We start from the raw sequence: 13,240 nt of genomic DNA, 5'->3' as shown, positions 1-13,240 counted from the left end.
AATTTAGGCCGCTGACATCAGGAATGAAGGGAGCTATATAAATGAAAGTTGTCATTGTATCGTTCCCGTAAATTGTAGAGCTTGCGACTGCAAAACTTTTGAAACGTTCTTAAAAATTCAGTCTCCGTTTGGAAGCCAGTTCTATATAAAAAGGACCTGGAGAAAAAATGGCTTCTAAATTAACACTGAATCATTTTCCAAAACGATGCGTGATCTGAAATTAATAAAAAGGGCCTCAAAACTAAGACCACATGGGCCAATTTTGGGCCAACTGACCACTAACAACTGATACAATCAACGGTTACAATCTTAACTCTACAATCACACACACTCCCAAAATTAGCCATCAGCTTTAAGTTAGCTTTAACGTTTATTCCAACAGTCAACTCTGGTTTATGTCAGGAGGAGGAAGATTATTAACTTGAAAGATGATACAATCTTTTTATTAAAATGCACACATGGTTTCTTGTGAGAGTTGTAAACTGGCAGCTCAAGGAGACCTGGTGTGAAACCTCAACATAAACTTGCAAACGAACACTTGAAGCTAATGAGGTATCAGCTCAGTTGCTAAACAGTCCGGGGAGGGGTGGTGAAGAGAGGGAGAGGGAGGATGCTAAGCCAGCACTTGTGGAAGGAATTCTCTATCAGTCGAGGGAGATGTGAAGTGAGGGTATAATTTATTGACATCAATCTTTAGTGTTTACAGACAGAGTCAATGATAGCCGCCAGCAAACAGCTAAGGAAACATTTCAGTGTCATTGATTTGCTAGGCTTTATTCTCAGAAGAGATTTATCCCAGGCCACTGTGTACGTGTGGTGTGTGTGCGTGGGTGTGGTGGGGTGGGGGGGGGGGAGCAAGGCTATTTTTTTCCCTTCCCTTACAACAAACCTCTGACACATGAGATGCAAATGACTGCTATGATGAGGTTTCCCTGCAAATGTTATTATTTGAATAAATTTGCAAGTTATACTACATACAAACGACTTGCAAATGAGTTAACGAGTTCGCCAGCCGCCCCAGGATCTCCTGAGACGGTTTTGTGACCTCGATGCTGCGGGCAACACTTGCCATGTCCCTGGTATTGCCATGCTCCTCTAGCCACCCCGGTCACCCGGGTTCATTCCCTCGTTGCGCTAAAAGGGAAGCACCAGGCTGATACAATCACGGCACAGGGCCTGTGCCTATCTGCGGCTGATAACAACCGCACAATTAGCAAATAGTTTAAAGGAAGCCCCAGAGTTCAAACAGGTTAAAAATTACATTTCCAGATTGCAACTTATCAGCAAACGTTCAGAGACAAAAACAAACCCTTCTGTTTTCTTATTTTGTTATTACCTTCAAGCCAATCAGTTAGTCTACTGAATACCACGTACTGCTCACTCTCACACGCACACACAAGACACACACCACCACCACACACACACTTACACCTTCACTCAATCACAGACGGGGATCGGTTCTATTTGTGGAGGAACATTCTCTGCTATTTCAGGTTTATTGAACATCTGCAGCCAGCTGGGAAGGAAGGAACGGGGTGGTGCATAGAGGTGTTGTACGTCGGGAGGCTTGGCTGTGCCCTGAGCAACCGGTGACTGACTTACTTGGTGTGGAACGGGCTGATTCTCTGGTAGTACTGGTGCATGGTGTGATACAGCAACCCCACGATGATGATTTGTGCTGGCAACGAAAAACACACGGTAACAATCAGATGCCTGGAGGCACATTCCCCGGCTGATCACTGGCTCCAGCCTACGTGTTCACTGACCTGTGCTGTGCAGGAGATGCACGTGGCGAGTGGGATGCAGGCTGCAATGTAACCCTTAAGATGTCCCTTAGGAACATAGCCCACACGGAGGCCATTTGGCCCGTTGTGCCTGTACCGGTACTTTGGAACAGCTACTCAAATCAATCCCACTCCCCCCGCTCTTTCCCCACATCCCTGCAAATTTTTTTTCCTTTTCAAGCACCTATCTAATTCACTTTCGAAGGTTGTTATTGAATCTGTTTCCACCGACACTTTCAGACCGTGACAACTCTGTGTCAAAAAAAAAACAATTCTCTTTCATCTCCCTCTCTGTTTTTTTGCCAATTATCTTAAATCTATGTGCCCTGGTTACTGACCCACCAGCTAGTGGAAACAGTTTCTCTCTACCTACTCTATCAAAACCCCTCATAATTTTTAATAACTCTTAAATCTCCCCTTAACCTTCTTTGCTCTAAGGAGAGCATTGCCAGCTTCTCTAGTCTCTCCACATAACCAAAGTCCCTCATCCCTGGTACCGTTCTGGTAAATCTCCTCCGCGCCCTCTCCTCTCCCTGGAAAACAAATCTGTGAACATTTCGATGCAATGTGACATGGGACGTGGAGTTGCGAAATTCCAATCAGACTGTCTGCTAAAAATACAACCGTGTTTGGTACTTTTCCCCCCTCACAGTTTACTCAAGGCCGGGCTGTGTGACACAGCGATGTGGTAGGATACACCATAGGGAGGTGAGGGCACTTAGCTCACTGGAGTGAGAGGTGGCAGGTTTGAGCTGGTAACTCGTGGTACCTGCCACCCGCCTAGTGAGGGCTCAAACCCGTGCTTGTCGGATCTCAAAAGACCAACTGGTGACTATTCTCTGGGGGATGGGGGTGAGAGGGAAAGTAAGCGGGTTCTCCTTGGAGCTGAACTGGCTCCAAGGTGAGATGCTTGGAAACAAGAGTGCAGGAATCGAGCCAGTCCTTCTGTGGCGGTCTCGGAAGTCACAGCCAAGCCTAATACTATCCATGCCCAAAAAATCCAAACCTTCCACATCTTCCCTGGTTGGAGCGGAGGAGCTAAGATACAGACAAACAGAATCCATCTGTAAATGATGATCTGTTCGGGGCCTTCCAGCCAAACCCCAGCAACAGTAGAAACAATTACGGAGTATTAACAAAATTCATCTTCAGGGTTAGATCTGAGCGGTCACACACTCAGCGCAGAACCAAAACTTGTTTAAGGATTCTAACAACAGGTCTTCCTATTCCTTCCCCTAAAACAGAGAGTTCTACAGAAGTGTAGAACCAAAGCACAGACCGACTCTCGAACCCTACAACAACAACAAGATTCCATTTATTGAGCGCCTTTCACGTCGGGAGGACGTCCCAAGGCGCTGTACAGTTGGGTCAGGACCCGAGCAGGGGGGAAATGGTCAGGGTGAGGGGAGGGAAGGGAGGGAGCGAGGAGAGGGTACAACAATCAGTTGTATTCCGAGTACAATACACAGGCAACGAGATCACATTCATCCCTAACTCTCAGCCCAGAGAACTTCACGTTTGTGCCAAAGAAACAGGGAAACAGTTCAGAAAATATATATTTTTTTTATATTAACGCCAAAAAAAAAATTCCCTTCCAAATGTGAAACCTATCCCTAAGTTCTCATGTCTGTTCCAGTTTTTAAACGATTGCAATGGGCCTCAAAACTCTGTTCCATTGCCTGGACACATTAACCCAAACAGGAAACTCGAACAGTTTCATATAGTTTTAAACAATTCTGCAGCAAGAGTATAAATAGGGAAAGGGACGGTAAAAAACACACACACACAGACACAAAATAATGAATGTAATTGGGGCTGAGTATCCAGGGTACGTATAAAATGAGCTTTGAAAGTTGCCATAATTCTTATGAATAATAGTAAATAATAATAAAAAAACATGAGTGAGACACTTACATTTAGTATGAAAAGCTTCACCGGGGATGGAAATATAATTCTTCCCGTGAGTAGGGAAACGATATTTGTTCAGACTGACACCGCTGGGCACTTTGACCAGTGAGTAATCTGTAGGTGACCGGCAAGTAAATTAGTTCATTTTCTACCAGCGACTCCTGTTGTTAAAAGCGTGTCCTGATGTGCTGCCACTCTCTCTCTCTCTCTCTCTCTGTGGCTGGCTGAGCTGTGAGGTGTCTAGACATTTATTTATTTAACACAAATGCAGAAAATGCGCTTCCTACAAAGGCCCCGAAAGCTGATTATTAATTACACTCATTTAACAAACGAACCCCAAGGCCCACTCACAGGTGGTGAGCCATTCACACTCCCGAGTCAACAGAAACACTCTGGCGGCCTGTGAAATGACAAATTATGTCCCAAATAAGCTGATTTATTAATAATAATAATAATAATAGGTGTAAATGAAGAATGGGGGAGGCTTTCTGTGTTCCTTTTGTACACGACCGATGTCAGAGATCTGGGCAGCAAATGGCATAGGGATTTGCAAATGGCATCCGTAACTCTGTCTGTCCAGCGCCTTGGGACGTCCTCCCGACGTGAAAGGTGCTATACAAATGCAATGTTGTTGTTGTTGTCGTCGTAGGGCGAGGGTAACAAGATGGAGGCTCTGTCAAAGAGCCGGCAGAGACTCGATGGGCCGAATGGCCTCCTTCTGTGCCGTAACGTTCTATGAATCTATGAATTCTATGAAAAATTCCTGTCTCACTTCCTTTTACAATAATAATCCTTGCGTTTGTTATAGCGGCTTATCACGTCTTCCAGACTGAAGTGTAGTAACTGTGTGTTTTGTGGGCGAAACACAGCAATCAATTGTCTTATTATTATTATAATCATATTACAATGTGCTGCAGCTTGAGACCCTGCCCCAGGGAACTGCCATGTGAGGTATGTCTGAATTCCTGATAATAATAATAATGATAGTTTACAGCTAGAGTTTTGGTGGATAAATTCATTTCATTAACACCATTCGTATGGTGACATTGTCGAAACATTCTTTCACCAGAACATTAAATGGACTTCAGTCCTGCATGTTCTTACAATGAGAACACGGTTAAGCAGAGCAAATATTCTGAATGTTTAATCAGTATGGCTTATTGCTTTCGTAAGTGCATTTGCTAAACTCTCTGCACGGCTATATTGATTTACAAGGTAGAACAGCCATAACCCCATTGGAAACAGTAATCCCAGCACCATTTCCTGATGTCAGGAAAATGTCAGGAAACGTTGGAGCTTCCCAGATCACAGCACCTTTCTCTCCAGACAGATTTCAGATTTGTAGTGAACTCCATCGCAGAGCAACACGTCAGCTCCGAGAATCCACGGACTTCAACTGAGACCTGATGGTCTTGCCTTCACACTGACTGATTGCTTATGTTTCGCCCACAAAATATAAAGTCAGTTCACTTTACGGTATATTCCGCAAAGCGCTTTGAGACGACGCGGAGACGTGATAAGGCGCTGTATCAAATGCAAAGGGTTATTATTATTATTTGCTGTGCTCGAAAATGTCCACCGCGCTCGCCTACAAAAATAAGTTCACGTTGAACGGTATAAAGTGCTGTAAAAACACTTGGATCAGGTCAGAACTCACCAGCCGCGGGGGAGCTGCCCTCAATGCTGACCGGCCCGTTCAGATTCCCCTCCAGGTTTTTCGCCACGTGAAGCATGACTTTGTCCACCGTCCGAAGCAAATCGCCCACTATGGCTGCAGCCTGAGGAGCGACAGGAAGGTTTAATCTCCCGACACAGCCCTGTGCTTTCCCAGCACATTCCCACATCACTTTGCCACCAGACTGGAGACATTGCTCAGGTAGCAACATAGTTCTTGAAGCCAAGGGTCAGTTCTGGAAAAAAATACAGAGATTCTTTTCTCGCCGGAGAAGGGGAGGGGAGAGGGGTGGGAGAGAGGGGGAGGGAGAAAAGGGGCGGGGGGGGGGGAAGGGAGAGTGGGGGGGAGGTGGGGGAGAGGTGGTGGGGGGGGAGAGAGCTCACTGTTTATTCTTGTACAACATTTTACAGGACCTAGGAACGTAGGGGAGTGGAACAAACCATTGTGTCCATCTGGCCAACCCTACTTCCTCTGCCACCCTCAATCAGTTCTCTTCCCGGACCGCTCTCAATTCGCTCCTGCGCTGGGAGGCGGGCTCCACGGCTTTACTCACCCCGTAAGATTCATCCCAATTTGGCACAGCAAGGAACTCGTGCACCATCTTCAGAAAGTTCTAGAAACGAAGAAAGATCCCGTTAGCGTGTTTGGGGGCCGGGGCCCTCTTCATTCCAGAGCAGTATGTGTCACTCAATCCACGACTATTTGGGGGGGGAGGGGGGGGGCGCGGGGGTCACTGCTGTGCGCAATCGGCCGCCGCATTTCGCCCACAAAAATACACAGTCAATTTCACATTACAGTCTATTCTGGGAAGCGCTTTGAAACGACCAGAAGACGTGATACGGCGTTATATCGAATGCAAGAATTATTATTATTATTATGTGTGAACAGGGGCTGAATGTGACTCAAACTTCGGTCTGAGGCAACGTTTACCTCAGTCAGATTGGAAGCTATTGGAAGCTCCAGGGTCTTTTGGGGCAGATTCACTGAGAAGGACTCGAGGAAGCTGAATGAGGGGCCTTGATGTTGAAGTTTCCGGGACTCTTCCTGTCTGTGGGTCCCAGGTGCAGGAGAGGCAGCAGTGGAAACCTGAGGAGCACAAACAACAACAACTTGGGTTTATATAGCACCCCCTCATGCAAGGTAGTGTCCCAGAGCACTTGATGCTACAGTCACAAACCTCCATCAGTGCCAGACCAAGCTTTGTCTCAGACCCAGCCCGACCTCCACTCACCCAATTGCTCACACTCACACTACAGCTAAACTCGCTCGCACAATCGCTCACACTAAAACCCCTCCTTGCTCGTACAGTCCCACACGGTGTCGCACAGGGTGGGGTCAGGCTCAGACACTCACGATCGGACGGCTGGTGGAATTCTGACCCCAGGAGGAACGGTCCTCAATCATGCCAACAGGCTGCCCTGAGGAGAGGGAAACACAGCATCAGTCACGGTTTCCATTCAACGAAGAACATAATAATCTCTGGTCGTTGGGGTATGTCGAGGGCAATCCAAATGTCCATGCCTCAGTGGTGAAAGATTACGGAGCTTCTGCTGTGCAAAACCATGTCCGTGCGGTTTATACAATTGCATTTGATACAGCGCCTCATCACATCTTCGAGACGTCTCAAAGCGCTTCACAGAATACACCCAGTCTCCGCTTTGGTCTTCAAATTTAAGATAGTAACAGGATTGTGGAAGACTGGAGTTAGTCATCAGTTGGATGTCGGTTCCTGCTGTTTCTTAACCAGAAACCATCTTCCCAATAAAGACCGAGCTTTGAAAACATTTCTGCGGCTCATTTTCGGAGTCAAAGAGGCTGACACTGGACGAGTGTGGAAGCTGCCATGATAACCTACCTGTGGTCGCCTGGTAATAGAGTGCGATGTCCTGCGCCGACAACACTCGCTCCCAAATCACGAACTCATCGAAAGAGCCGCTCACTTGCTGACCGTAGGACTGACCACTCTCGCTGCTGGTCACCAGGTTCTCTCCATAATTCGGAGTTGCGTTCCCATAAACTCCGCTGGTCCTGAAGGTCCCATTGACGTAAACCTTCAGGCCATCTGCGGGGCTCCACGTGAAGAGGATGTGTGTCCAGTCAGGACCTGCAAACGTGCAGAAACAATCAGGGGCTGTTCTGCAGCGTAATCTATTAGGGGCTGTAATAATATTAATAATAACCCTTGCGTTTGATTTAACACCTTACCACGTCTTCGAGAAGTCTCAAAGCGTTTCACAGACTAAGCGTACTGTAAAGTGAATTGACTGTATATTTTGTGGGCGGAAACGTTCTGTGATTCTATCCTATAAATCACAGCAACGACACCTCCGCCCAAAATGCCATCAGTAAAGAGCCTGGATCTCACCTGGCGAATTGATCGTGGCTCTCCAACTTTCGATGGCCGTATGAGTGTAAAACTTTATATATCCCCCGTAAACATTTGCATGGATGGAGAATCCACTGTACCGTATCTTGCCTCCCGAAGCCATGACAAACCGGGAATGATTGCTTACATTCTTCCAGAAAAACGAAATGGTGATGCCTGCGCGAAAGAAAAGCAAGTCGTTTTGTGTGTTTTTTTTCCAAAAAAAAAATGTCTAAACCGCACACAAATGCAATCGCGAGGTTTACTCAGCAAACAAGAGCAACTTGTGTTTGTTATGTAACACTCTCGCGTTACGCCTCAGAGAACTTAACGAGAGGAAGGTACCTGCGGTATTGCACAGGGTGAGATCGCTGCCGCAGGAGGAATTGGTGTAACTACCGAAGAGGAGCAAGGTAGTGCCAGAGTCACTGCTGAGATAAATGTCCGTATTCACTACCCCCTCGACGATATCTGAAGGAGGCAAATGATGTTACATTGTTGGGCGGGACAAGGGACCTGGGTTTTTATTTTCACGCAGTCATTACGACAAGAGCTGACTTTCACATTTATCCTTTCTTCATTCCACTCGGTTTAAAATGCAAGTATTATTGTTATTATTAATAGTATTATTATTATTATAACAACTCCTTGTATTCCAGGTGAACAAGTCGTGCGTAACCCACGAACTGGATTCGAATGAGGAGCGGAACAGTCAGAGCTTTCCTTGCGCAGAACCAGAAATCAACCCCAAACTGAGAAAAACACAAGTTATCCATTCCCTAACTCCGACCCTCATTGTGCCTGCGCTGGTGTCTGCTCACCAATGGAGCTCCTTAATTCCACCACACCCACCCCACCCCTCTTTCCCTGTAACCTTGTAATATTTTCACAGCCAGCTGTAGACATTACAGCTCATCATTCACTGTCTCAGAGCAGCACCAAAACTCTTTGCTTAACATAAAATAGCAATTAGGTTTTGTTTTCAAAAAGCTTTTGTTTATTATCACATTAGGGCCAGTCATTAGGATTTTACAATTTATTAAACGTGTTCCTCACTCGCTCACTTATTCCACGCATTGCTCCATTAGTTAAGCCCTTTAGCAAAATATAAAAGCAACTTCTGTGGAAATTAATCTCTGGATGTAAACATCATTATGCCAGTGAGTCACTGATTGCTTTTCTGTCGTCAAACCACTTAGAACACAAGCTGAGAGAATGAACGCACAATAATTATTCTTGCTGAACCACTGCCTGATTATCGCATTTTGGTCCATTCTAGTAAGTGTAACAGCGGGTTAAAAAAAGACTTAACAGTGTCTGAGGAGCAGCCATTCCACTTACTGATAGAACCAGGATGATAAATAAAAGTAACGTTTGTTTTTTTGACACAGATGTAACATGCACAGGGCTTCTTCCAACTACAATTTACAAAATTACACGTCGGGAGGAGGTCCCCCCAGGGCCTGGGCAGTCAGGACCCGAGCTAGGGGTCGGGATCGGGGAGGGTGGAGGGTATGAGGGTGACCGGAGGCTCGGTCGAAGAGGAAGTTACCTACGGAGCAGTAGCGTCTGAATAACCTGACTTATTACAATCAGCCCAGCCGTTAATGACCAGCCTGTGTGTGGCTGCCCTTGGCTTGTAGGATCTCTTATCTATGCTCCCTAATTTCAGACAGGGAGCTGCAATTGACCTTAGGAATCCAGGGCTAAGGGAATGGAGGGGGTTTCATCAGCCAAGGTTCTTGCTCCCATTGCTGTCTACTGGAGCTCTCTTTCTCCTCCCCATTGAAACAAAATCGATTCAGAGTGTGCAGAGAAATACAGTGACATTTACTTAAGATGGAAATGAGTTGAAGTGGTCTGGACTCCAAACCCGGTCGTTTATCATCATTTAAGGTTTCTTGTCAGGGGAAAATTAAACATTAACTTTGTCCAAGCCTTAGGAAATGCACCAATATATGAACACCAAACTCAATTTCTCACCTACAGTTGCAGAGAGATTAGAGTAGGCAGAATCATTTGCACAGACAGAGGAAGACTGACAGGAGGGAAGCACAGTGAAGTTGTGGATTCGGAAGGCTAGTAGAAGAAGAACAAAACACAAAGAATAAAACACTAAACGAGCAAAGAGACAACAACACACTGGGTGCATCCACCAACGCCCAGAACGGCAAATGTTCCACCTGAATACATTCACAGCACATTTTCAAATGCAGTAAGCCCCTAAAAACTCGTCGCTCCCGTGGAAAACAACAACAGCAACGTGTGTTTATATCCGCCATTCAAGCGGGATAGCGTCCCAGAGCGCTTGACAGTGGCGGAGTCTGACAACGAGCTCAGGGGCAGAGGTGACCGTAAGCACGATCAAGGTCTTTTAGGAGGGATTTGAAAGGGGCGAGTGAGGGAGGGAGTTCCAGGACTCAGTGAGGCGTTATCCGGAATGGCGATTTAGGCATAATAATAATAATAATCCTTGCATTCGAAAGAGCGCCTCATCGCGCCATCTCAAAGCACTTCACAGGATATACTTTAACGTGTAGTGACTGTGTGTTCCGTGGGCGAAACGCGGCAGCTAATTGCGCACAGCAGTGTCCCGCAAAGAATCGTGGATTGAGTAACCACATTTATTATTATTATTTTGTATAAACGCATAAATAAATGCGGCCAGGATATGGATGGCATTATGACTCAAGTGGCAGTGGCAATTTAAGCCACTGTCAAGTTATCAGGAACTTACTGCACTTTGCTTTCTTTAAACAAACTACTGTACAAAATAAACAAGCCGAAGGAATGGAATATTTATAGAACAGCATCTAAACACAGCGCTATATATCTGTCCAGTTGAATCTCTCTGCAGTGTTTAAAAGTATTAAGCGACCAGATTGCTACTTGGCATTCACATACTTATGTTACTGCCATTGACATGACCTGCTCGGTCTCCGATGGGGTCTCTGAGCTCATCGATTCCCTCCACGCTGTCCAGGGGCCAGTAATGTGATGCTGATGCCAACACCTTGAAACCTGGAAAACATCGCTGTTACCTCACAAATCGCTACGCTTTTCAGAAATAATTCAAATAATTGACAGTAATTACCTGTAACGTTTCAACATTATATATGCTGCTGTATATCAAAGCAAGATTTATTACTATTAATTGCTTCGAGACTCGCTTTCCACCTTCAGAGTAATATAATAAGAACAATAAACCTTGCATTTGATACAGCACCTTATCATAGAATCATAGAATTATACAGCACAGCAGGAGACCGTTTGGCCCATTGGGTCTGTGTCGGCCCTTTGAAAAGAGCTGTCCGAATCAATCGCACTCCCTCGCGCTCTCCCCATAGCTCCGCAAACTTGTCCTTCCCAAATAATTATCCGCTTCTCTCTTAAAAGAATCGGCCCATGGCCCACACACTCATTGTCAATGTTCCCCGTTTGGGTAAAACATTGAAATGACCCCCAAACCATCCACTTTGTCCTTTTGATTACAGCTGGAATGAGTGTCAGTATTAAATACCAGGAATTAAGGATAGTTTCAAACCCACTTTTGGCGGAAAATAATTCATAAAATTTTGAAGTATTTTTTGTTAACCGGTGTTGACAAGATACACTCAGTAGTCTAGTATTTATCTTATAAAACCAGAGTTCAGGGTGTTTTATTTTAAGGCTGTGATGCAATTGGTCATAGAACTAGCTTATAAACTGAAAAAAGACTGTAAGTTGTTCAGTAACTTTAACAGCTACAAGGCACGCATTGAGTCTCAAGAGATGATTATTTTGTTGAAGGGAGGTTTTGTGGCTGTAGTAGTAATATGATTTTGTTGGCAATGACATGGGACTAAGGTTTATAAAGAAAACTGGAATGATTACAAGATGTTCTCGGGTAATTATGTGCAGTTGTTGGACCTATTTTTCTCTGGACAGTTCTGCAATGTCTCGAATGGCTCCACATGTTCAAATTATGAACCTATTGTTAAAGGCGAGGTTACGGTTGTGAAGTACAGGATCGAAGTGTGAGTCCCATATTCAATTATGAACAATTTTTCAGTTAAATAAACCTCCACAAAGAGAGGCACATAAAAGCCCAATCAAGTGAGCTACTTTACTCTGAGAAGCTTAATTCATCACCTCTCTATACTTTTACACTGAGGGTCACTGCAAGATAAGAAATTGCAATGCCACAGGGAAGAAAACAGACAACAAAAGAATGGGTAGAGAGTCCTCAGCTGAACGTCAGTCAAGATTGGAGAGAAAATTATTATATACACATTTCAAACAGAGCTCTAAGGTTTCTGCCCTATTGCAGTGGAATCCTGTAACTTAGTGGTTAAAAAACTCGCCTCGCAAGCGAGAGACCTGGGTTCGATTCCCAGCAGGGCGAAACCGTGGGCAAGTTTCCTTACTCCACACGCCTGATAATAATTTCTCAAGAAAAAAAGACAATAATAATTTGGTCACTCAACCCACGAGTTACGGGGACACTGCTGTGCGCGATAGGCTGCCACGTTTCGCCCACAAAATATACAGTCAATTCACTTTACGGTATATTCTGTGAAGCGCTTTGAGACATCTCGAAGGCGTGATAACAAATGCAAGAATTATTATTATGAAACCGGCCCACTTGAGTGGTATTACTTATACAATAAAAATACAAATTTACATGTATAGTGCCTTTCATGTCGGGAGGAAGTCCCAATTGCCATTAGCGCTATTATCAAATCAATTGATAACAAAGAGAGGCTCATAACGGCTGTGAGCCCATACTGGTGTGAAGGGTTTCACAATTCCTGCTGGGGTCAATGTTATGGAAGTTCTGGGGCTGCAGTGAAGGGGGCAAAGCAGAACTGTAGATATAAGAACATAAAAGAACATAAGAAATGCTCGACGAAAAATAGACCAAGGTCCATCTAGTTCTCCTTCGTATGCACACATGTCCCCAACTAAATATCCCATAATGATATTTCCTAAAATAAAACTATCTAATCTGTGCTTGAAGCAATCAACATTTCCTGTTTAACCATCTGTCTAGGGAGCTTTTTCCATATGTGGCTATATGTGGCTTTGCTCTGCCTGCCTGAAACAAAAACAGAAGTCGCTGAAAACACTCAGCAGGTCAGGCAGCATCTATGGAGAAAGGAAAGTGAGTCAAAGTTTCGGGTCCACGACTCTTTGTCAGAACCGGGGCATGTTGGGAGGAAGAGGCTTTTAAGGCTAAAAGAGAGGAGGGGGGGCAAGGGAGGCAAAGGAGAAAATGGGGTAAGGGACAGGGAATGATGGGTTAAAGAGATGTTACCGATGCAGAGCAAAGGGAGGGGGAATTGCAAAAATAGGCAGACCAGAGAGAGAAACGTTGTGTCTGGATAATGGTTGTAGAAGACGGGGAAGGGGAGCTGTTATGGTCTGAAATTGTTGAAATCAATATTGAGGCCAGAGGGCTGTAACGTTCCGAGCAGATAAATGAAGTGCTGTTCCTCGAGCTTGCGCTGTGGCTCACTGGAACAGCGT

General features: G+C 45.1%; 1 protein-coding gene across 1 annotated transcript in view; it reads right to left on the bottom strand.

Moving 5' to 3' along the window:
- The window catches only part of adgrd1 (adhesion G protein-coupled receptor D1), a 32,180-nt gene that overhangs the window by 17,303 nt on the left and 1,637 nt on the right, over nt 1–13,240 (bottom strand). Inside the window, exons 3-13 of the mRNA XM_042337815.1 lie at nt 10,637–10,753; nt 9,716–9,811; nt 8,078–8,203; nt 7,733–7,909; nt 7,223–7,471; nt 6,721–6,785; nt 6,298–6,453; nt 5,921–5,980; nt 5,350–5,470; nt 3,699–3,806; nt 1,603–1,678 (exon numbers count right to left, since the gene is read on the bottom strand). Coding sequence (XP_042193749.1) covers nt 1,603–1,678; nt 3,699–3,806; nt 5,350–5,470; nt 5,921–5,980; nt 6,298–6,453; nt 6,721–6,785; nt 7,223–7,471; nt 7,733–7,909; nt 8,078–8,203; nt 9,716–9,811; nt 10,637–10,753 — 1,351 coding nt within the window. The remainder of the gene's footprint in view (nt 1–1,602; nt 1,679–3,698; nt 3,807–5,349; nt 5,471–5,920; nt 5,981–6,297; nt 6,454–6,720; nt 6,786–7,222; nt 7,472–7,732; nt 7,910–8,077; nt 8,204–9,715; nt 9,812–10,636; nt 10,754–13,240) is intronic.

The sequence above is a fragment of the Callorhinchus milii genome, unplaced genomic scaffold, assembly GCF_018977255.1.
Source record: "Callorhinchus milii isolate IMCB2004 unplaced genomic scaffold, IMCB_Cmil_1.0 Scaffold8, whole genome shotgun sequence".
Lineage (NCBI taxonomy): Eukaryota > Metazoa > Chordata > Chondrichthyes > Chimaeriformes > Callorhinchidae > Callorhinchus > Callorhinchus milii.
The sequence above is the reverse complement of the archived record's forward strand: the minus strand, read 5'-3'. Positions and strand labels throughout refer to the sequence as shown.